Source organism: Lytechinus pictus, chromosome 10 (genome assembly GCF_037042905.1).
Source record: "Lytechinus pictus isolate F3 Inbred chromosome 10, Lp3.0, whole genome shotgun sequence".
Taxonomy (NCBI): Eukaryota; Metazoa; Echinodermata; class Echinoidea; order Temnopleuroida; family Toxopneustidae; genus Lytechinus; species Lytechinus pictus.
In genome coordinates, this window is record NC_087254.1 from 3,777,567 (window position 1) to 3,803,858 (window position 26,292).

General features: G+C 35.4%; 1 protein-coding gene across 1 annotated transcript; it reads right to left on the reverse strand.

Annotated features, from left to right (window-relative positions):
• Window positions 1-5,851: 5,851 nt before the first annotated feature.
• LOC135155830 (3-phosphoinositide-dependent protein kinase 1-like) lies at window positions 5,852-18,469 on the reverse strand. Its single transcript, XM_064106105.1, has 5 exons — window positions 18,276-18,469; window positions 14,020-14,277; window positions 12,592-12,634; window positions 9,339-9,476; window positions 5,852-6,616 (listed from the first exon to the last, which is right to left on the reverse strand). Exons 1-5 carry the CDS (start codon window positions 18,300-18,302, stop codon window positions 6,468-6,470), a joined length of 615 nt encoding a protein of 204 aa, XP_063962175.1. The 5' UTR covers window positions 18,303-18,469; the 3' UTR covers window positions 5,852-6,467.
• Window positions 18,470-26,292: the final 7,823 nt, after the last annotated feature.

The following is a 26,292-nucleotide window of genomic DNA, read 5'->3' on the forward strand; positions in this document are numbered from 1 at the left end:
GTGGGATAAAGAAATATTTGTTTTGCATCTGTACACGTTACTTCATACATGTGTATAGCTTCAGTAATCAGTATACATGTACATTTACAGTGTACATGTGTATGTAATATTGTTTAAAGCTGAATCATGAACACAAGTCTAAGGAAGTACATGTATTTAATAGTAAGGTCTGAAGTTGCCATTAATGCCAAGATATCAGAAAAGACCTGCAATTGATTTTCCTATACATGTATGTACACATACAGAACATCTGCATATTTCAAATGACATAGCCTTGGAAAAATGAACCCCCTGTAAAGCCGGAGCACATTTGTAGCGTCAAAGACACATTCAGATAGAATTTGATCCATTTAATTCATTATCAATATGCTATCATTTGGCAGGCGCATAACTGGGGGGAGGGGGGGTCGCCACGCCAAACGTCCCCAGAATGAAAAAAAGGAAAGGAAAAGGGAGAAAATGAAGCGAAGGGAGAATAGAAAAGAAGGGCATAGCTTTATAAGTTTATTGTTTTCCTTTTTTCCCCCTATTTTTGTCAAAAGAATAAAAACCTAAAACGAGACGTTCTTCTCTCTTCTCTCAAAGGCGAGCATATAATACACCCGCCTGTAACATGGAAAATGGAGTTACTGGTCAAGTAAGAAACGTGGAAGGTGGCAACTTCACCTTTGACCTTCTGACCTCAAAATCAAAAGAATTGCTGGGATCTACAGATGCTAGTATCAAACATGTACACACCAAATTATGAGCCTGGGTTAAGTTCAACTAAAGTTATCGCATAATTGAAGGAATTGAAAAGGGTAGATGAAAACATGTCACTGTGATCGTGACCTTTGACCTTTTGACCTCAAAATCAATAGGCTTCCTGAGATCCATGCTAGTATCATAAAAACCAAATTATATGAGCCTGGGTTAAGTTAAACTAAAATTATCACGTTTACAAGGACTTCAGAAGGGTAAGATGAAAACAGGTCACTGTGACCTTCACCTTTGACCTTTTGGCCTCATAATCAATAGGCTTCCTGGGATCCATGATAATATCATACACGTCAAATTATATGAGCCTCGGTTAATTTAAACTGAAGTTATCGCCTTTACAAAGACTGCACAAGGGTACATGTAAGATGAAAACATGTCACTGTGACCTTGACCTTTGATCTTTTGACTTCAAAATCGCTTGACTTCCTGGGATCCATGCTACTATCATACACACCACATTATATGAGCCTAGGTTAAGTTAAACCGAGGTTATCGGGTTTAACAAGGACTGCAGAAGGTTAAGATGAAAACATGTCATTGTGACCTTGACCTTGGACTTCGAAATCGTTAGGCTTCCTGGGATCCATACTAGTATCACACACACCAAATTATATGAGCCTAGGTTAAGATAAACTGAATATCGCGTTTATAAGGACTGCAGCAGGGTAACCGGTAAGATGAAAACATGTCAGTGTAACCTTGACCTTTGGACTTCAAAATCAATAGGCATCCTGGGATCCATGCTAGTATCATACACACCAAATTATGAGCCTAGGTTAAAGTCAAACTGAAGTTCGCGTTTACAAGGAAAAGTTAACGGACGGACAGACAGACGGACATACGGACGGATGGACACTGTGGTCCCGTCTAGGACGGGACAAATCAGATGAGTAACAGCAATTTAAGGTTTCAGAGAATTTTCAAAATTTCAGAGTTTCAGTGCTATACGCCGAAGGAATATCTCCTTCCTGCACACCCATCTTCTACTCTGTTTTGCGAGCTAAAGATAGGTAATGTGGCTAATTTATTTTTTGCTTTCAAATCTGATCTGACCATGACAGGCATTCATACATGTACCAAAGTTGGCATTCTATACCACTCAATGAATGCCCTTTTCTGTTCTCATTTTTTTAATAAGACGTTTTTAGCTTCTGCACTTCGCGTGGGAAAAGGGATTATTTTGAATGTTGGACGCACATAATTTCTTTCGAAAACAATTTTTCTTTTGAAATCACAGCAAGTCAATTGAATTGAGCCAATAAGGGAACTAGAGACGCAAGAGATGTCTTCTTTTGATTTGAATTTGATGAGACACCAAACACTTTACGCTGAGCCAGGGAGGGGGGAACCTGCCCTCTCCCCCTAGGGATCAGAGCGCGCTTTGCGCACTCCGAGTGTTGGCACATTTCGCATGCACTTACCGCCCCCTCCAAAATTAATTCCTGGTTACGCTGTCATCATTAGACATCGTATGTATTTACCCCGGGGGGGGGGGGGGGGGCACTTCCATTGACGAGTGGATACCATGCGCGACCACGGGGTCTCGGTAAACACCCTAAACACGTATTTTCCATGTTCTGAAAATGCACCCCTTAACAAGTATTGGCGTCTGAAACCCTACCCTTAACAAGTATTTGAAACAAAACTATACTCTTGGCAAGTATTCCCTGAAATGAACCCCTAAACAAGTATACAGCGATATTTTATCATGTTCATTGTTGTGTCACGGGTCCGTCGGTCGTCGGTTTTACCTAATTTACACACCATTTGGCCGTGTAGTACGGCCCCACCTTCCTCACCTCGCGCAAATCGGGACTCTAAACACGTAGTGTTGGGGCAAAAAGGACATCCTTTTTTTCATTTTAATTTTGTTTTATCATTTCCGCAAATTTGACCCTAAACACGTACATGTAGCTTTCCTAGCGAAATAGATACCCTTTTTTCATTATTTTTGTGTTTTTGACACCCTTATCACGTTACATACGTAACGTGCCCTATCTTGAAAAAGACATCCTTTTTACGTGTTTTTTGGTCGCGCATGGTATCCACTCGTCAATGTAAGTGGCCCCCCCGGGGTATTTACACGGCAAAGTTAGAGTGGTACACTAGCATTACCAAATATCACTTCATGGCTGCTTTTCAACATAAATTAAATTACAAAATATCAACACGATGCAGGGTTAATCACCCCTTGGGAGTCTCCCACTAACCCTGCTGGCTGAAGTTAGCATGCTGAGTACAGCATTGCCATTCATTCATCATGTAGGGTAGCTTCAAAGATTACATTATACATATATGTAGAACCCACTGAACAAGTGAAAGAGTCTTATACTAAAGGGGTACTCTGGGCTGAAATTAATTACATCGGAATAAAAAGAGTAAAATTAACAGAGCAAAAATGCTGAAAATTTCATCAAAATCTGATAATAATGTTGCTATTGAATTTTAAAGTTTCATAGTAATATTTTGTGAAAACAGTTGTAAGCATGCCATCATGAATATTGATTTGGTAGGCTGATGATGTCATGTCCCCACTTTAATTTTTCATGTTTTTACATGAAATCACAATTATTTTATGTTTTTCATGCCTGTTTGTATGATGTGCCTCCCTTGCAACAAAAATGTATGTTGCAGCAATAAATACCTTGTGCATTATTAAAAACAGTTATCAACCCAATTATTTTCATTCTTGGTGAACAAAATTTGAATATTAAACATGAGTTCATATACTGTAATAAAATACAAAATAATAAGTGGGGATGTGACATCATCAGCTTGCTCATTGCATATTAATTAGACTAGAACAGGCATATAACTTTTTTCCTGAAATAATCAAAGCTTTAGAATGTCATACATGTAACTTTGTTATTCCTTGTCCGATTTGATGAATTTTTCTTCAATCCTCTAATAAAAATCATGTCATTTTCAGCCTGGAGTACCCCTTTATCATACATGTAGCTAATATTTAATGTGAATCAGACTGTATATGCACAATTACATGTATACAAGGGCGACACTAAAGGGGGAGGGCAAGGGCCACCTCCCAGGATTTTTCATGTGTAAAAATCAAGTTTATAGAAACTATGTAGATTTGCAAAGTCAGCAAGCAGTCAAAATTTATTGTCACTGCCAGATCAAAGATATACATGTACATGTACATGAATTACACACCTACAAGTAACTTCTGAAATTTGGAAATGATGACCTCTGTGACTTTTAAACATTTGACCTTTGACTCTGATCATATTCGCTATAAAAGTTGAAGTTGGTCGTGTCAGTGCAAAAATGCCCTTTAATAGCAAAACATTTTTTAGCACCGCATCGGTGCAGAAACGCCCTTACGCATGCTGCTACAGGGGCAATTTGAACACATCATGACATGCGATGCGCCAAAATGTGGTGTTAATAAAGGGCATTCTTGCGCCAACACGATGGGCTGATCCCTCAAATGGTTCTTCAGTTATCAAGAGAATGAGATATTTTCAGGTATAACCATTGTGAGATATGACCTCCTGACCAAAAGACTAATCAGTCCATTGTCACTCCTACAGTGTACATGTACATCATAAAATGATAATAAGAATGAGAACAAAATAGACAAACAGAAAACATAGTGTACATTATCCCCCCCCCCCCTACTACCTAAAGGTGGGCAAAAGATAATTAAAAAGAGAATGGAGTTGGGAGAATAAAGAAGTAAAAAGATGCACACTTTTATAGACCCTGCTCTCATCTACTTTCTAATAAACCAGTATTTAGGAAACCAGTCTTCGCTAGCATCTTCATCAACATCTGAACTGGTTCCCAGAACCACTCCCCTAGCCTACACATGTTTCGCATGAAATTTGATACCGTAGACTAGGCATTCAACACACAGAGTGTACCAGGTTGCGCGCCCAACAGTCTTTTGCATCCGTGCGAAGATCGCTTGTCCGATAACGGTTGTGTCCTCACCTACAGTTTAACCAGTATAACAAGGCAAAGTGGTCTTGAAACCACATCATGAGGTGGTTTTTCTAACCTGGTTTGGGAGACCACTTTAATTAATAAGATCGCTTCCAAGACTGCTTCAAGTGTAGTCACTACATATGTAAAGCTAGTTTCCACTAAACTAATTTTAGGAAAAACTATAGATGAGAATGGGGTTTTACATGTAGATTCTCGGGAATACTTTATTGATTTCCCGGAAATGCATCAACTACATGTACAATGTATACATGTAATTATGGAAAACAATTAGTATCGGATGACTTCACAAACATATTATAGATTCTTATATAATTGTGTTTATAAAACTCATACAAAGATTCTTGTAATTTGATTGGCTGAAAGCCATTCAATATTTGATCCATTTTGTGCTGCATGCAAATTTTATTTTCCATCGCACGGCGACCGTGCATTTTTTATTTTTCCATTGCACGGTTGAGCTTCCTCCTCTAGTGTGTACCACTAAGCATGTGTGTACTTACATTTTGTATACATGTGTGTGTGTGTTTGCGCGCATCGAAGTATTAAAGCACATCAACAAGGCTGACTGTGCGCACTCAGATTCATGAATCAAAGTGCGTCACAAAAGAACAAAAACAATTAACTGCATTCATACACCGGGAAAACAAAAATATTTTCAGAGGAAATGAATTTTAAGACAAAGGCAAAATATGTATTAACTCCATCTGCTTTTGTTGATTTTTTTTCTCTCTATTGTCAAATCATAAAATCTAGAAAATGTTTTATAGCAATGTTAGCAAAACTGGAAATTATCGAACATACAATACAGTAAATTGAATGTAGGCCTGTATGTACATGTATATTAAACATCATAACAAATATTGCAGCCTACATAAAGTATATTTTTACAGAACTTTCAGCAATTCATAATGAAAGAGTATCAAAATCAAGCTGCATACACTACTCCTGTATATTAAATAAACATTATAAAAAAGTACAATAGATGCTAAGAAAACAGTATTAGTACAGGTTATTTGAGCTGCAATCATCTATTATTAAGAGTAGAATGTAGAATTTTTTTGTAAAGGGCTCAATCGCATTTGAGGCTCATGCTCTGATTTTTTAGGAAGAATTTTTTTTTTTTATAAATATTTCCCAAAAGCAAAAAGTTTGTGAAAATTGATAAATGTCCTCTTCCAACTTAGACAGACTGTACCAAGTTACAAAAATACAGTCTAATACAGAAGAATCGTGCTCTTTGAACAAAAAAGTTGAACCTTGGTAAAAGTTACATCTTTAAAAATTTTAATTTTTCATAATAGTTAAACCCTTATAGTCATAGGGAATTTTAAGTATTGTCGTTCCCGCGGGGAGGGGGGGGGGTGGTGGCGTGCCATAATACCTGCCTCCACCCCCCCCCCCCAAAAAAAAATACATATGTAACCAGCCACCCCAAAACCAACGAGCTGTTTGAGATTTTATTGAGCTTGGAAAAAAAACATCTTAAGCTTTAAAATGATCTGCAATATAACTAAATAAAATAGTGTCAAGAAAATACTATTTTCAACTTTAAATTTTGTATAAAGTACGAGGAAGAATGGCTCTTTCAAATCTATAAGCTAATTTTAAAATGTTTGCTTTTTGAAGACAAAAATTACAATTTTGGCTATTTTCAACAGAGAATCTTCCTTGGCGACTTTTATCAGTTTTGGGGTGGCTGATCATATAAAGGATTAAAATAATGAAAATGATTCATTTGCTTACCTATGTATGATTCCCATACTGTGAAGGTATTCAAGAGCTAATATGATTTCTGAAGTGTAGAACCTAGATGAACTCTCGTCAAACGAACCAAGTTTCTTGATGTACGGTAAGAGCTCGCCACGTTTCGCTAAACTCAGACCAAAGTCTAAGAGTGCATCGTTCAGGAAAAAAATGTATGTTTTTGAGTATGTACATGTACTGTACTCCACATAATTACATCTCATTAATTTCTATGACATCTCGAAATGTAAAGGCCCGGTCCTACTGCACTTATGGATGCAAAATGTAAAATGGAAAAGAATCGTGCCATCCGTTGGAAAACTTTATGTATCCGTGTTTCATACACTCTACATGTATATCCATCGAGCATCCGTCCACTGTGATTTCATTGTTCGCCCATTTTGTTCTTTGTCTGGAGCGGATGAAAATGAATGGAACCACCCTGAAATGTTGCTTGTCCACTGTATCCATTATGAATACGTTGTGTCCATCGGCCAGTGGGACCAGGCCTTCACCAATTACTGGGGGGGGGGGGGCTGATTCAGCCCCCCTCAACATTTTTCGTGATAAATCTGCCGACGAAATTTTTCGACCGCGTCGCTCACTGACTTTTTACATTCAAGTCTTGCACAACTTTTGAGACCAAATTTGCAACCCCCGGGTACGCGGTTCCGAAATTACGCAACATTTCGAAAGTGCATGCAGACCCAAAATTGCACAAAAACGTGAATTTGTGTACAAATCCAATGCAAAGAGTGTTTTTAGCCAAAATTCATTTATGTATCATTATTTTTCCTTTTACTGATTGAAATCAATTAATTCCATCTTATTTATGGTCAAAATAATAGCAATAAAAAACAGAAAGTAAAAAACCAAAAAATACATAAGATATTATTAAAGAAAACAATAAAATACATAAGAAAATAAATGTGATTTTGAAATTTTTTCAAAGTACATTTGATCAGAATCAAATAAAGTGTCTGTGTACCAAAAACATTTTAGGGGCATTATTTATAATAATTAGAGCAAACTTTTGATTTACGCATAAATTAGCATAATTAATTATCAATGAGATTTTTTGCAGAATTTGATCTTGTAGTTTTGTAGATTATGCCATGGGTAACGCGCGTGCCAATTTTCGTCACGATCGCGCGATCGACGGCTGAGATCATAAGGGGGGCTGAATCAGCGGCCCCCCTCCCCCTCAGTCTTCTTAGGCATGGAAATAGCCCAGTCTATAGGGTTAAAGGAAAATCATGATCATGGTTAACCAGAAAATTACCCAATCAACCCCCCCCAAAAAAAAAACCCAAGAAAAAAAGGGTTTTTATACTTCTTGGGATTATTCTTACACTTTTATAGCATTCAGTTCAATAATGATAGAAATATTAGGACGATAATAATCAATAAATAATAAAAAATGATGATATCATTGATGATAACAATGGTCATTACTTTACATGGCGAGTGAGCAGTACAACTTTGGCTCTATATTTTTACATCAAATTAAAAGGCATCTCAGCAGACACTTTTTTTTCGGGGGGGGGGGGGCTTCTTTCCAAAACTGATTGCGTAAATTTGAAACATTTGATAAGCTTTAACATTGCAGTGAATGGGGGAAATTTGGGGGTCCTTTTTTTCCAGGGCCATGGGCCCCAGTCTATTTCCCCTCCCCCCCCCTGCATCTCAGTAAACATTAAAAAACAATTCAACATTTTGGAAATTATGAAAAAGCAACCATGTAATATACCATCATGTTTTATCATATATGTTTGCGATTACTGTACACATGTACTTTTAATACAACATGTAATTTCTAACGCTGATGCATGACAAAGATAATGAACAAATATCAATCTTTACCCTTGCAGTACATTTTCCCGATAAGAGATCTACAGTATTATTGTTTTTCACCATGGGTGTAATATGAGTATCATACTAGTTGTAAATACCCTCATAAATTTTGCTCAGCATATTCTATTCCTAGAAATTTAATGCATTTGGGGTTTACTTATTTCACGCATTAGCATGTGTAAAGAGTGTATTATTCCTTTTTAATATTGCAGTGCAAAATGTCAAAAACATTGGTCCTTTAATACTGTAGATGTAAAAAAATAATTTATGAATAGTGATTCACCAGAACTATAAACAAAAGCTACATGTACATGTACCAGCAAATGAGAAATGTGCTCAAAACACATCCTGACACCTAATTGTATCTATTATCTCTGTATTTGTATCTTAGACCAATTTATCATTCTTAATTGTTTTTCAGATTTACAATGTATCCATATCAATCTTCTTTTCCAACATTCATTGATGTATATTTTGGTTTGGTATGTAATTCAAAGATTAAAAAAATCACCTAAATGAAATCACAATCTTATACATTCATACAAGTATGTTATTCACAAACTATGTTTTACCAATTGTTTATGGATGGTGGGTATTTCATAACGCTGTTCGTAATTGTAATAAAAAGTATGCCAAAGGATTTTGGTAGAAATTGTGTAAATTCTGAGAAATTAGCAATATAAGCATGATATTCCAACCAGATGTTGGGTCTTTTCCCCAGCAATTATGATACACTGTCCCATGTGTGCTTATCTGTGTTGGCGCTCTTTGGCGTGATCGTTTTTCAGCTTAAATTTCATGATTTCGCAATGTCCTGTACCGGATCTAGATCGATGATGATGACGATATAATGTACATGCAGTGACAATTAATCTTGGTTTACTGCGAATACACCCATGTATCTTCAAAGAGATATTAAATGAATATTTAACATGAGTTAAATTATCATAATTTGATATTAAAATGAATTGAATTGATTGAATCGCATGCAATATATGATATTCAAAGGATACACAGCTTATCATTATCTTGGAAGGTAAAGTATAGTTTGACAAAGAATGGATGATCTAGTCTGCTCAGGACTTCCTTCTCCTGTAAAACATACTTCTGCTTCCCCTCCCGTAAAATATGCTTCTTTTCAAGTACTTTGACTGAAAAAAAAAGAAGAGAAAAAGACACAGAGGGTTTAATCACTTTCTATTCATTTGTACTTTTCATGTTCATGCATACCAAAGTAAGCCAAGTTTAATGGCAAAATAAAAATGAATAAAAACACAATACCAATGGACCTACATGTACTGTATGTACATGCTACATGTACCTCTACAAAAATAAACTGATCTAAAAATTACTTTTCTAATGGTCAGTAAACAGTTTTAACTAGGCCTCAAATTTTCTTTTTTGACAAACTGTGTACATACAGTACAATACATTTATCATACGGATGAGGAAAATTATGAGGAAACTGTGTAATAGCCTTATCATTATTGGAGAAGTGACTGATAATCAACTCAATTACGGCTGGGACTAAAACCTGGGTATCCGGAGCCCGCCAGGAGGCCTCGGGTACCCCAATAGAAAAATCAATACCCGATACCCTAAAATTGCTTACCAGTATAATGTAATTATTTGATTTGTATTGCGTAGTGTAAGACATGATTGTACTCATCAGAAAAGCAGTTAAGTCTCATTTTGAATCTCACCAATTACCCATGAAATATCCATAAATCTACAAATTTTTAGTGATGATGTGACTGAGATCATTCAATCGTCGTCATGTTTCTTTTGCAGCTTGAGCATATGAAGCACCAGCCAATCACGTTCGTGTTACCATTTACAGTTCAACATAAACCGAAAATGGTAACACGATTGTGATTGGCTGGCTCATTTGACGCTCCACGATGCAATATCGACGCTACTTTGTAAGATTTTGACGGAAAAGCAAGAAGTAATCAAAATTTGCTTATGTACCTGTGTGATATCAATGAGAAAACAGATCCTCCCAGAATACCTCTCATAATTCATACATACCTGCCAACCTTTGATAATAAAAAATCAGTATCGATACTACGAGGGCACCGAGTGGGTGTCCGGCCCGTTTTAACGGTAGGCCTAGGGGCTCTTTGCATTTTTAGCATGTAAGAGTAGCGCATTTCCCTACACTTTTTAAAGCAAATATACCCTCATAATCTACCTTTATGTAATTTAATATCATTTGTCAATTAAAAGAAGGTCTTTAAATATCACTTTTGTGACAAAAAAACAACCAGTTTCATGCAGGTGTGATTTGTTTTCATTTAAATCTATGAATTTTTCTAGTTCACCAGAGCTCTCAAAAACTTTAATTTTGAATATATTTTTGAGAGCCCTCTATTGGTGGAAAGTGAGATTGATGCAGATCTTCATCTCCACAGATTCTCTTTTTAATATTAGAAAAAATTAATTTCAATAATTCAATTGAGTTATGGGCCAAGGCATAGGCCTATTTTTATGATGAATTTAGATCTAAGTTGGGCCTAACTTACTGTATGAAAAACTGACGTGCCAAAAAATCAAACATTTATCCAGCCTATATCAAGAGAAAATAAGCCAAACATTGACAATCATATTCATGTTATTTCACCGCACAGGGGTTACTGACTGAGGAAAAAACCTAAATTGGATAAGTGCTTGTTGGTATAAGAGAGCAGATTTTCAGCCATGACAAAAACGGAGCCGAAACTAAACGGCTGCATGCGCCCGACCCGCACTGCGCACTTGCGGTGCGCCGGTGAGCTAAGACGGGGAGGCTGAGGCACAGCAACTCGGCGGGCGCCCAGAGCTTAGGCAAGCGAAGCAAGTATACCCAGTTGTTGTGTGTCCGGACAGGTTGTGTGTCCGAACGATCAATTTTAGGAAGTCATTTGAAGAAATTTACAGGCGAAGTTTCATCAATTTTTAGTACAAAATGTAGGAAATATTATAGAGAACAAAATAGAAGATGATTACAACTATTGAATTCAAATTTTTAGGGTAATCCAAAGACAAAAAAGAAGGCTTCAAAAATGTAAAGTGTCCGGACACCCGACCCCCCCATCCTACTAGATTTGGCGTTCGGCTCCGAAGGCTCAACTTGAGATCGAAATTTGATAATCTCCTTTCTTCCTCAAAAATTTGACAACTATTCAAAAAATAAAGTACAGATCAATGTTAAAATTGCGTTGGGATAGATCTAACTTAGAGTAGCGTCGGTGCGCGGCTGGCGCGGGGGTATGGTGTGCAGCCGTTCGGCAGCTGCAGCATATGCAGGCAGCGCAGCGCAGAAGCTCAGCAATATACCACTGAAATCACCAAACACACTAGACATACACTGCACATTCATTAACTCACTCCCACACTACAAAATCTTCCGGCGACATGGGCAAAACCTCAAATAAAGGGTGAAATTTTCTTACCTAAATCACCATATTTCGCATCAAAAATATCACCACCGGTAATTTTTAACATCGTAGTTAGGAAACGAGGGGTCTAAAAAAGTGTATTTTTCACGGTTTTTCCGATGTTCGTGGATTATGAAAACATGTCCTCACTAAAAAGTGGCACTTTCGCGAGCCGATGTCAGCCGCCATTTTTTTCTGGAAGTCAACGCTAAGTGCGGCCGTAGCGTGTACGCTCGTTATTTTCACATGCATTTGCAATAACTGCGCACTTAGCAGTGTTTGCGCGCCGTTTAATGTCGCTCTCTGTGCAAAACTAGCGCATTTGCGTAGCCGTGCGCTCCAGTCGTTTATGCGTTAGTCGCATCTTGATATGAGCCGTGCATGCGTTAGTCGCATCATACAGCCGTTTCAATAATTTCAACACTATATTGATTGACCCAAAAATCGGAATTTTGGTTTTAAAATTCGGAATTCGGAATGGAGGTATAAAAATCGGTATAATTCCGCCAAAATCGGAATGGTTGGCAGGTATGTTCATATATTGGAAAGTGGAACTCAAGGTCGATTTTGGTATGAGGTGATTGAGTATTGCACACTTGTTTTGATGGAATACTGCGTGGGGCACTGGGAGGCTTGCACTGTGCATGCTTTATATTTTCATTCATAAATTGGCTTGCGGCAGTGGCTGGATGACGTCACCTATGCCACTGTGTTTTGGGGTTGTTCCACGCGACATGATTTTCGGGTACCCGCCCGAAAATTACCGCGGGTACCCAAAGACAAAAATACTCCAAATTCCCGGGCCTAAAATCATTAATGAGATGGATTCAAGCACATATTGACTTACTTGCATACTGGTTGCCAGATGATATTTCTGTAGCCAACACAACCTGGTGAAACAAAGGAAAAGTAAAATATCACTGACTGAAAGTGATGGGGGGGGGGGGGGTGTTGCATGAATCAAATGTTCTCTGAGCCAATCAGATGCAAGTATTCCGGTAGCTGATAACAATATTCGGTGGAAAATCACTGACTATTCATCTCGTGAAATGCTCCCCTGGACGTTGAGATAAAGACATTTACAATAAGTGAAAAATTATCGCAACTAACAACCTACGTGTAAGGTGCCTTAACAAAAGTTGCAGCTGGGTCTTTCCTGTGCAGAAGTCTTACTTCAGCATTTTAGCAAGCGTCTTTTCGTCATAAATACTGACATCATATTTACTGTAGACAAAACAATAGGGAATGCGGGGAAAGCCACTGCAAAAGACTAATGCTGAAATTTTTGCTAGCAGATTTTCAACGGAAATATGGGTGAAAAGCAAAATCGGTAAAAAGTGGAAAATGCCCTTCTTTTTAAATATGTAAAAGAAAATTGTGTACATATCTGTTACCATTGAAAAAATAACCTTATTCTGACCACATTTATAATTCAAATGTTAAATTATTGAAAAAAAAATCATACATTAAAGGTACCATAGCAAGAGTCTGAGAAACGTCTTCCTGTGAGAATCCCATGCAGTGCATTTTCCTCGCATATCCTGTCATTTTATAGACAAGACAATTGGCAATGTAAAGAAAGTCGCTGTAAAAGGAGCTGAGTAACGTTCCTGGTTAATAAAGACTCTGCATAAATTGCTTAAAGGAAACCAAAACCCAAGAAGAGAAGCAATCTTATTGGAAAGAGTAAAATGGGAGGAACAACTTAGCAAAAGTTTCATCAAAATTGATTATGAAATAAGCAAGTTATGGATATTTAAAAAGTCTTGTTGTACTTTCTATGGGGATCCTCAAATTGGCAAACGTGCTTCAAAATGGCTGATTTTGTGGACAACTCTCCATTTGTTTTGTACACAAATTTTCAGATTTTCCTCATTATCTTTCAAATTGCATCTTGCCTCCTTCTGAGCACAACATATGTCATGGGAAAATATAATTCACACCACATATGTCAAAGTCAGGAGGAGATAATGTGAAATATGTAAAATAATTAAAGGGGAAAGTCTAAAAATTTGTGTACAAAACAATAGAGATCGAGTTGTCCACAAAATCAGCCAATTTGAAGCATGTTTGTCAATTTGAGGATTCCCATAAAAAGTACAAGAAGACTTTTTAAACGTCTATAACTTGCTTATTTCATAACCAATTTTGATGAAACTTTCGTTAAATTGTTCCTCTCATTTTACTCTTTCCAATAAGATTGCTTCTCTTCTTGGGTCTTGGTTTCCTTTAAGTTTATTGGATATAAAAATGTCACTATAAATATATAGCTTACCTCTGAATACGATCCCTCCCCCAAGATACGGCCGAATCTGAAGTCTGCTCTCCTCTTTTTCAGCATTGAACTCGAGGATGGGGAGGGGGACTGACCGGTGGGCTGGGGACTGGTTGGAAAGGGGTTCTTGCTGGCCTTACTACCGCTGCCCTTCCCACCACCAGGAACGGGTTGTGAGTCTGTGCTCTTGAGTTTCGACATGGCCTCTTGGTGACATGACAGATTCATGGGTGAATGGATGATTGGCTTGCACTCTGGCTGTATCCACGAGGGGACAGAGAGGAAAAATAAAACAGCAACAAAATTATTGTAAATTTCACTGGCTGTTTATTTCCATCAGAGGAAGTGCGTAAATGTACCGGTACATATCATAGGAAGACAATTATGTTTTATTTGACAAACAATTCAGTGATGTACACAAAATCTCAAGGTAGAGAATGTCATTACCGATGGGAGATGTTTATCCTCTATTAAAGGCGAACGGTTTACTTGTGTATCAAGTACATGTATCTATATATACATTAAAAGAATTATCTATCAAAGTATTAATGAATTGAATTTACTGTAAACAACATTGGCATCTGCCAATATTCTGTTCAAAACAAAATACAAAGAAATTTGGGGATCATTGGAGGAAAAGCAAAACAACACAAGGTCAAACAAGGTATAACAAATTAGTATGATACTGACATTCATAAAGTATCAATAACTGTTCTTATCATTACTCTTTATATTTTTTATTAAATGTATTCTTCTTTATTGGATTATACATAGGGCCTACATACATGTACATGTAATATAGATCAGCAGCACAAGCTAAAATCGTCAATTTACAGTACTGGGATTCATGAACTACACACGTGCAAAGGGTACATGTACTGTATGTGTCCATGACCATGTACATCTACATATATGTATGAGTATTTCCATCTATAAAATGTAAGAGTAAGGAAAACCACAATGTCAAGTACGGTCTTAAAGATTCTCCAAAATCACATAAAAAGAATCTTAAGTGAATGAAAATTATTCATCAGACATAGATCCCACAAAATGGTGAAAGTTCATTGACCACAGATGACCTGTAACCTTGATATGATTCAGTCAAGTTGGTCCTTATTGTCAAATCCATAAAAAATTGAATATTGTATAATTCAAACAATAAAAAACAAAATAAAAAGTGATTGAGGGACATCATCGACTATCTCATTTGAGTTGTGCATACATGTACATGTGTATCACTGTTTTGTGAAAAATAAGCAAAACTTTAGAGTGTCATAACTTTCTTTTTTTCAGTGTTTTGCTAGTTTGATTTTTCTCTATTTATTCAAATCAACATTTTTCTGGGGTGGACTTGACCTTTAATGGGATATACATGTACTGTACTGCACATAGGCCAACAAGTTATTTGTGCAACATTTGGTATATTAAAAATAATACAATGCTCTTGTAAACACATACATGTACATGTATTTTCTATTATGAAAATTGAATATCCATCGATGTTTCTCACTTTCTTTTGTGAAATTAAAACAATTACCTTAAGTTGGTCTTTGTCTCAGGAAGCTACATAACTTTTTAGAAGCACTTGCCCAGTCGGGCAAGTAAATTTTTAAACAGTTCAAATATACTTGCCCAAAAATCTATTTCACTAGCCTGAAAAAAATCATTGAAAAAAAAATCTACCTTGTTATTGCCATAACCAAAATTAGGGTCAATATCATATCATATCGACCTTGATTTTGGTCATTCTACTGTGAGAATTTTGCTTGCCCAATTGGGGCAAGTAGTTTTGGTCTTTACTTCAAAACACTCTAACTTTTACATGCCCCGGGCAATCTAGCAAGTACTTTATGTAGCACCCTGGTCATATTTTGTCCATAATAACATATCATTATCAATCACATTTTATTGAGTGCAGAATTGAAAACATAACCTTGGTCCTTTACACAAAATATTGCAGTTTTATACATGTACATGTACAAGAGAAAATGCAATGTGAAAAGCACTAGAAATATGTCTTTTGGTTGACTATGACAGTGATATACCAGTACATACATGTACATTTAGCTTGTGTTTGTGTGTGTCTTTTATGGATTAAGTACATGTACATGTGTCATATATGATGGAAATGATAAGAAATTTATTTTGCAAAAAATGTTTGTTTTCCTCATTTTAGAAATGACATTCAATAAACTGTATTTTCATATTTCTTTAAAGGACAAGTCCACCCCAACAAAAAAAATATTTGAATAAAAAGAGAAAAATAACACTGAAAATTTTGAATCGGATGTAAAATAAGAAAGTTATGACATATTAAGTTTCGCTTAATTTCACAAAACAGTTATGCATAACCTGGTTGGTATGCAAATGAGGAGACTGGTGACATCATCCACTCACTATTTATTTTGTTTAAATGATATATGAAATATTCTAATTTTCTCCTCATTGTCAAGTGAAACAGTGATTAACTCCTCCCTATACATAAGGAATTAGCATTGTTTGATACTATATGGTTCAGTCATGTCGGTCCCTATGGTCAAATCTGTTAAAAATGAAATATTGTATAATTCAAACAATAAAAAACAAAAGAAATAGTGAGTGATGGACATCATCAACTGACTCATTTGCCTGTCACTGAGTTGTGCATATCACTGTTTTGTGAAAAATAAGCGGAACTTTAAAATGCCATAACTTTCTTATTTTACATCCGATTTTGATGAAATTTTCAGTGTTATGCTAGTTATATTTTTCTCTATTTATTCACATCAACATTTTGCTGGGGTGGACTTGACCTTTGATAACGAATCCCCACTTATAATTTGCAATGTGGGTCTAAATGATTGTGAAAAAATGAACATAAAAAGAAATGACACAAAATCAAACAAAAACAATTATGTCTTACACTGCAGATTTGATTACTTCAAGATTTCAAACGTTTCGTTATGAAGTTCATGAGTTATCAAAATGGTGGAAATAAGATGGGATCTACATAAAGTTTAAATAGGAATCACTTGTAATGAATATGAAATTGATAAAATGATTGAACATAAAATCAGAGACGAGAAAAAAAGGAGCAACAAAAAGTAAAAATTTAGTAGAATTAATCAAAATTGTATTGACCGAACCCAAACCCCGCTGAAAAACCAAGAAATCCGATAGGAAACGGCTTTAGAACAAATATCCGTCGTCAATTGTCGAATCATGCGCCGGAGCTCGCAGTGGAAGTAGTGAGGCGATCATTTAGCATGTTGATGTTATAGAACTGATTTGAAAGAGTAAAAATATTTCGCCACCGCGACAAGAATCGGCCATAAACTAAGTTAGTGTACCGCGGGTGGTTGATTTCAAAAGACGGGTGCAAATGAGCAAATGGAAAATTGTCGCATTCGTTGTTCGTCGATATATGGTAGGGGGTCCAAAAGCTGCGCGGGTCCTAAAGCTACTCCCATCGCGCATGCAGTTTTTATGGCAAACAGGCAAATGCGCACTCTGTGTGTGGAACTGTGACTGCAGAGTGACGAACGATTCCTATTCAATTTTTTCTACAGTGGCTGCAGTAAATCTCTAAATGCAGAGAAAACCAACAACTGTTTGGTCTGGAATTTTGGAGTTATAATATTCGCTTTAATTTCATTTTATCCTATAATATTAATGTGAATATATTTTAGAAATTGAGGCACAGGAAATACTCTTTTTTTGCATGATAAATCAAGTGCGTTGCTTTAGGACCCCTTCTACATCGGGCGGCGAAATTAAGAGGTGTTCGGAAAACACGGCGGGATTTTCGTGTAAGTTTTGCGAGATTTTCTTCTTGGTTAATGGTCTTTATATTATAATATTTGCCACAAATTAGTGAAAGATAATTTGTTGAAATATTAAAATTGGGATAGTTTTAGTTGTTTGAAAACAAAGTGCGTAGCTTTAGGTCCCCCCATCATATACGCGTATTGAAATAATCGGAGTCGCCGAGGGAAACATGGTCATGGGCAAAAATGGGAATCTGATCTGCTCAATTTTCTGCTCAAATGAGATGAAAACTGGGAAAAAATTGATGAATATTTTCGCAGATACGATGCTTAGAAGATTAGGTGGCCTCCGATTAGGTGGTCGATAAGGGGTAGTTCCAACCATATGCAAATTACGAATACCCTACTCTGTGCGCCAGTGCAGTGCATGAGATTGAGAGTGCCCATGTCATGAATGGCAGGGCCTGTGCTGAAAAAATTAGTTAACTCACCGGTCGGTCGACTACTTACATATTCTGCAGAATTCACACTTGCCATCGCACGTAGAACAATTGAAGAAGTCCTCAAATTGCTGCAGATATACTTAGTCACCTAGAGAATATCATATCAAATTAAACAATGTCCTCTTTTTAACACAAAATTGTTTTTTAACGTCTTGTGGAATTACAATCGGCCCTGAAGCTTAACCCCCAATTTGTAAACACGTTGAAGATGGCCAGCCAAATAAATATTTCCTTTCTTTCGTCGTATGGTATCTGCAATTATTCATATTGGCTTTCGTTTTCAATGACATACAGTATCACTCACTTTGAAGTTATAAATAAACAAATTCATGAAAATATAGACCTATGACTGTTTCTAAATTTAATTTCATCTGTCATCAGTAGAAAAAAAAAACACCCACGGTGGAGTACGAATGTACCGTAAAACGGGACTAGGTCTAATAAAATAAATTTATCACCCGTGCAAACTTCCAAACTCATATACGGACAGGGGTTAATTCCTGACCCCTGCAGGCTGGAGGCTGCTTGAAATGTTTTCCTTTAAGAGTTTCGAAAAATTCCAATAAATGCTTGAATAACATTATCTAACTTCAGTAATGGCATAAAAGCCAATTCAGCTTCTTCTTCTTCTGTTGATTTCCTCCAGTCCTGGAGAACTGCGAGATCCAGTGGATACGCAGAAAAAAGTGGTCTGATAAATATGTATAGAGACAAAAGAGAATGGCTCAGAACGAAGTTGGAATAAAGTGTATCACAAGGCTGTCTAGTTGTTGTTCACCAACAGAGAACGTTTGACATGAAGCTCATGCAAGAAATGAAGGGAGTAGTAATGAAGTTGGGGAGCTGAAGCAACAGGTATACTAGTTGCCTTAGTGTCCAATCCAAGTAGTACAACATTAGTAATTCAGCTGCTGCGACTTCATGTGACGCAGGAGTCATGGCAAGATCGTGTTGGAGATACGGAGGAAGGTTGGCGAGGAACCTTTTCCTTTCATCTGCATAGAGGGTACATTCTCCTATAAGGTGGGTTACAGTCTCATCCTTGATATCTTTGATATCTTTACTTTAGAACTTATGAGTTCATGCAAAGAGTATAAAACCACGGTCCAAATGTTCTTAATACCCCTTCATTTGCGCCGATCAGTAGGTTAATTCAGATATGAGCACATGAGAGTCCTTGTCTCTGTATCTCATTTACTTTAATCATGGAGCTATGAATAGCTCTATGCTTTAAAGGTCAAGTCCACCTCACAAAAAATTTGATTTGAATAAATAGAGAAAAATCAAACTAGCAAAATGCTGAAAATTTCATCAAAATCAGATGCAAATAAATAAGAAAGTTATGACATTTTAAAGTTTTGCTTATTTTTTACAAAACAGTGATATGCACAACTGAAATGAGACAGTCGATGATGTCCCTCACTCACTATTTCTTTTGTTTTTTATTGTTTGAATTATACAATATTTCGTTTTTTATAGATTTGACCATAAGGACCAACTTGACTGAATCATATAGTATTAAACAATGTTCATTCCAATTGTTCAGGGAAGAATTAATCGTTGTTTCACTTGACAATGAGGAGAAAAATAGGATATTCCCTATTTTATATAATAAAATACAAAAGAAATAGTGAGTGGATGACGTCATCAGTCTCCTCAATTCCATACCCAACAGAATTTGCATATAACTGTTTTGTGAAATTAAGCAAAACTTTAAAATGTCATAACTTTCTTATTTTACATCCGATTTTGATGAAATTTTTAGTGTTATACTTGTTGGATTTTTCTCTTTTTATTCAAATCAACTTTTCGTTGGGGTGGACTTGTCCTTTAATGATGGACTTATAAAGATCAGTATAGTTTATTGATGATTATTATTTTTTTTTAACAAGTGCACACCTAGTTACCAATAATGCATATAGCATTTCCATTTATTTGAAAGCAGGATAAAAGAGCATCGTAGATTAAATGCCTTGCTCACGGGCATAGCTGCCGCGGCCGGGGATCGAACCCCAGATTTTTCATGTATAGCCAGGCGCCTTAGACCACTCGACCACGGTTGATGATTTTTTTGTTTTAAATGATATTTTATTTCTTCCTCTTAATATGATTTTACAATTTCAAAAATCACAAAACAAGATATTCACAAAGTATCGCATATAGAGAACAAAACAGGTAAGATCATATAAAATTCATATCAAAATTATCTCAAAATAATACAACTACAATTTCTTCAAGACATTAACACGAAAATGTTTTTATGTCAAATGTTATGACTTTGTTTAAAAGTGCATGATATAAGGGGGAAAAACCCAAAAAAGTACATAATATAGAACAAAAAGTTACCTCAATATTTATATCATGACAAATTATGTAAAATCAAATAAACTACTTTTTTTCATGAAACTGATCTTTAAGAGGAAGGTTATGTATCGTTCACTCACCACACGCACCTCACACTCCTTAGCACACAAACATACCACCCCCCAAAACACCGTCCACACACACACACACATAGACCCCAAAAAACACATCCACACACACATAAACAAACCCTCACGCAAAAATATCATACAACAGGAGCACATCCGTTCCGGTCTGTCGATCTGTAACTTGTATCATTAAAAAATAAAAAATAAAAAATAAATAAATAAAATAGAGTACGATAAATGAAGAGTCAAATAAATGCACCAATTTGTTCCCATTTTCTTAAGTGTACTCCCAACTTCCCTGTTTTCTTGGCTATATTATACTCTTCGTTTCTGTCAACGTTAATCATATCTGTTGCTTTTTGTAGCGATGGTAGCTCGCCCTTTTCTCTCGAATTAAAAATTATATGTTTTAGCAGAAAGATTATACAGTTTATTGCATGTATTCCCACACATTTACCAGATAGACCGATGAAATTTTTTTTCCAATCATCAATCCTAACTTCCTTTAAATGAAGCTTTTTGATGACCTCCTTCCATAACTGTTTAACCTTTAAACAATCTAGAAATAAATGTTGGTATGTTTCGACCTGTTGTTTACAAAAAGAACAAAGATTGTCTGACTTAAAACCAAATTGGAAGAGCTTCTCTTTTGTATACACTGCTCCATGTAATAGTTTGTACTGAAACTCCCTTTGTTTACTACATATCAAAGCATTTTTCAATCTTGTAAAAGTTTCTTTCAACTCCCCTATTCCAAGATCATATTCACAATGTCCATCAAAAACCTTTAATGTATACTCTTTTTGAAATTGCCCAATAAAGTAATTATATACATATCTGGCTTTTAAATCTATAAATTTATGTAGGTAACCAAATATCTTCAGTTCTATTTGAAAATTTTCACTATCTATAACTATAAAATCACTTTGTTTCCATTCTTTTTTAATCACAGAAAAAATTCTTTGAATCATCAGCAGATTATTAGCAGTGAAACCCCGGTTATGGAAGTATGAGACTGGTCTTAATAGTTGACTTCCTACAATAATATCTGATGCTTGAAATATACTTTTCTGATAGAGTTCAACATAAAAAAATTGTTTATTATGAAGACATATAAATCTGTTATTAAAGATCACAGGATTAATCTTGTTTTTCTCAAAGTTTCTACATTGATCCAAATCTTACCATGCTTTCAACATATCTTTATAAAATATTGATATACCTCGTATAAGTCCATTTTATTTGCATCATAATTACAAAGAAATATACTCCGGCCTCCCAATGATCTAAAAAAGTAGTCAAAGGTTACTTTCCAACCTAAATATTTCTCACCATACAGCAGCCTTTTAATCCACATAATTCTCTGAGTTTTAATGAAAACTTCAAAATTAGTTACTCTGAGTCCCCCTGCACAATAATCTTGATATAGAATTTTCCGTTTTATTCTGTCATTTCCACCCCAAATGAAATTAAAAGAAATATTTTCAATTTCTTTAAAGATATTTTGAGGAACTGAAATAAGAGAAGAAACATAATTTAATTTTGAAAATACATGTATTTTTAACAATCTAATTTTACCAAACATTGTCAGATCTCGTTGCCTCTACCATCCAATTAATCTTTTGATTTTACTCAAAATTTCCTTATAATTTAAGTCATCTTTTATTGTGGAGTCTCGTGAAAAATATACCCCTAAAATTTGTATTATTGCATTCTATGTCCAAACACAGGTAAAACCGGCCTATCACATTCTTCCCCCTACCACATAAAATTTGTCTTATCCATGTTTATTTTCAAACCACTCAATTTCTCAAAATGTCCGAAGACTTTCTTCACCCTATTAACTGAGTACGTGTCTTTTAGAAACAATGTACAATCATCTGCGTACAATACTTGTTTTATTTTTCTTTCACCAAACACAATCCCTTCAATACCCGGATCATTTCGAATAAAATTAGTAAGTAATTCAATAACTATAATAAATAAATAAATAAGGAGAGAGGGGATCTCCTTGTCTTACACCTCTTTTAACCTAAAAATATCCAGTTGAGTGTCCCCCATTCATCACACAGCTACTAACATCATTATAAAGAATTCTAACCCAAGAGCATAATACATTACCAAATCCAAAAGATTCCAATGCTTTAAATAGAAGTCTATGTGATACACAATCAAATGCTTTTTCGAAATCTACAGCAATTACAAATCCTACTGGCTGATATAAGGATTGAAATAATACATCGTCTATTAACCTCACTGCCTCTCCAATGTTTCTATCTTTAACATACCCTACTTGGTCATAATGAATAATGTCCCCCAGTACCTCTTTTACCCTTTTAGCTAAAACTTTTGACAATATTTTGAAGTCTACATTAAGAAGTGTTATCGGTCTGTAATTTTTTCATATACAAATGATCTTTTCCATCCTTTTCAATAAGGGTAATTACTCCCTGTCTCTGCGAGTTTGATAACATCTCTGTATCAAAGCTTTCATAAAATGCTTCGACAATAAATTTACCTAAAATTGGCCAAAACGTAAAATAGAATTCAACTGTAAAACCATCATTACCTGGTGACTTATTCCCTTTCATTTCCTTTACCGCTTGATAGCATTCTTCAAATGATATTGGCCCTTCACAAAAATCCTTATTTTCTTCACTCAACTTGGGCAAGTCATTAAAAAACATATCGTCAATATCTTCTGCAATATCACTATTTTTGCATTCATATGAATTCGTATAAAACTTCCCAATAGTGGTTGAAATATCTTTGCTATCACACAAAATTTCCCCGTTTTCACTGTATATCTCCTTAATCACGCTTTTCCTTTTATTTGATTTTAATAATTGTTCAAAAAAAGCTGAATTCCTTTCACCTACTTCAGACCATTCCACACTCGATCTCACCTTTAATCCTTGACGAGAGTAATCGAAGAGCTGCTCTAATTCACTTTTTTTCAATTCGATTTCATCTTGAAATTCCATTGTGAAAATTAGTAACTAAATGATGTTCTAAATCATTAATATCCTTTTCTAATTTTTCAACTTTTGCTTTTCTAATTGCTGCTTTTTTACGAGAGAATTTCATAATATATTTTCTAAGTTTCATTTTCATAAAATTCCAAAATTTAATTTTACTATTTATTTGGTCTCGCCAGATTCCCTCTATTTCAGAAACCTCCATTTTTATCCCTCCTACAAATTCTTTATCATATCATAAGCTGCTATTGAACTTCCAATATGACTTCCCATAAATAAAACTCTCAACCAAATTGCTAAATTCTACACAGACCCCAGCGTGATCAGGTGTAATAGAGGGTAAGATGTCAGATTTTTTTACAAGCTTCTCTAATTTCGAAGAGATGAAAATATAATCTAATCTAGTCTGAACAGGTGGCTGTTTCTGTCTAAAAGTAAATTCTTTTTTATTTGGATGACGCTTACGCCAAACATCAATCAAATCTAGCTTATCAAGAAAATCACCTAATAAATCTTTGTATTTATTTTTTTAAACATTTCTCGCACCCAATCTGTAATTTAAGTCATGATCTATAGTTAAATTGAAATCTCCCCCAATTATAAGAGAGTATTCTTCACTAAATACAGAGGAAATTATTTTTTTCCAAATCAGAAAGAAAATCACATTGGGCCTTTTCTTTATCTCCTGTTGGAAAATATACACTTCCTAGTATCAACTTTTCACTTTGACATTTACCTTTTATTATAACATATCTTCCGCCTTTGTCTATTAAAACTTTTTCTATCAAAATCAACATTCGTTTGATAACAACTGATGATTTTTTTTATTTTTTTTTTGAATAATGTTTGATGATAACAACAGGAATTCACAAATAGCGCCATCTATCGAATAATATCCTCCTTCTCTTCTTCTTCATCTTCTTCTTCTTTCTTCTCCTCCTCTTCCCGGTCCTCGATCCATCTCCTCCTCCTCCTCCCTGACCTCTTCTTGCAAATTACATCTGGTGTATTGTCTTACTGCTGAAGTGCAGTTCGCAAGTATTAATTATGCAGCCTACAACGTCCGATAATTTTAGAATCGCAGTTCCGAAAAACAAAAATTAGATTGTAAGAAAAGCAAATGAAAGATAAAAAGGGTAGCAAGTTCATAATAACAAAAAGGTAATTTGAATAAAACCTGAAAATCCAAACAAGCATCACATTCATATTTTCGTTAAAATTGGACGTAGACATTTATGATATTTTAAAGTTTCTCTTTATTTCACAAAACAGCCTAGGGGGAACCAATAACCCACTCACTATGAATTATGAAATATTATTTTTTCCTCATTGTTATGTGAAACAAAGTTTCATTTCTCCCTGCTAAATTACCATCGATTTAACATGTGATTTAATCAAGATGGTCGTTTATCCTTTTATCAAATTTGTAACAATAATGTATAATTCAAACAATAAAACACAAAAGAAATAGTAAGTGACTGACATCACTGCCTCTCTTTTACTTGCCAATGAGTTGCGCGTAATCATAGCACATAAATTTAAGAAATAAGCGAAACTTTGATAATGACATAACTTTCTATTTTACGTTCGGTTTATTAAGCGTTATGATTGTTTATTTGTTTTCTCAGCTATCTAGGATAGACTTGACCTTAAATACTAAATCGACCTTTCTTTAAAGGACATGTCCATTCCAACAAAGAGCTGATTTGAATAAGAAGAGAAAAATCCAACAAGCATAACACTGAACATTTCATCAAAATCGGATGTAAAATAAGAAAGTTATGACATTTTAAAGTTTCGCTTAATTTCACAAAACAGTTTTAAGCACACCCTGGCTGGTATGCAAATGAGGAAACTATGACATCATCCACTCACTATTTCTTTTGTATTTTATTATGTCAAATATGAAACATTCTGATTTTCTCCTCGATAGCAAATGATACGACGATTAATTCCTCCCTGAACATGTGGCATTATCATTGTTGAATATTATGTTTCAGTCATGTTGCTCCTTATTGTCAAATCTATAAAAATGAAATATTGTATAATTCAAACAATAAAAATATAAAGAAATAGTGAGTGATGGACATCATCGACTGACTAATCGAGTTGTGTTGTGCATATCACTGTTTTCTGAAAAAAGCGAAACTTTAAAATGTCATAACTTTCTTATTTTACATCCGATTTTGATGAAATTTTCAGCACTATGCTAGTTTGACGTTTCTCTATTTATTAATGTCAACATTTTCCTGGGACGGACTTGACCTTTAAATACCAACTCATTTTAGAACTACATAAAACAGTAGTAATAATAATAATAATGTAGAGTATTTCTAAAGCGCCAAATCCAAGGCGCTGAAAATATACTTGGTATATTATTATTACCCCGGTTGTAGCTGAGCGGCCATATAGGCACTAAGGCATTCAAAGAATAAATCCTACCCTGTACCCATTCACCTCACCTGGGTCGAGTGCAGCAGCTCTGAATAAATTTCTTGCCGAAGGAAATTACGCCATGGCTGGGATACTAACCCACGACCCTCTGTTTCAATGTCCGAAGACTAATCCACTGGGCCACAACGCTCCATGAGGTAAAAAATCAAATAAACAATAA

Bases quoted from the DNA above. Each gene is read 5' to 3' on its own strand.
- LOC135155830 (XM_064106105.1), bottom strand. From the start codon at position 18,302: ATGGCAAGTGTGAATTCTGCAGAATAT. The intron at 14,278-18,275 runs GTAAGTAGTCGA...TCGTGGATACAG, and splicing joins GTGTGAATTCTGCAGAATAT to CCAGAGTGCAAGCCAATCAT. The intron at 9,477-12,591 runs GTAAGTCAATAT...TTTTTTTTTCAG, and splicing joins ATCTGGCAACCAGTATGCAA to TCAAAGTACTTGAAAAGAAG.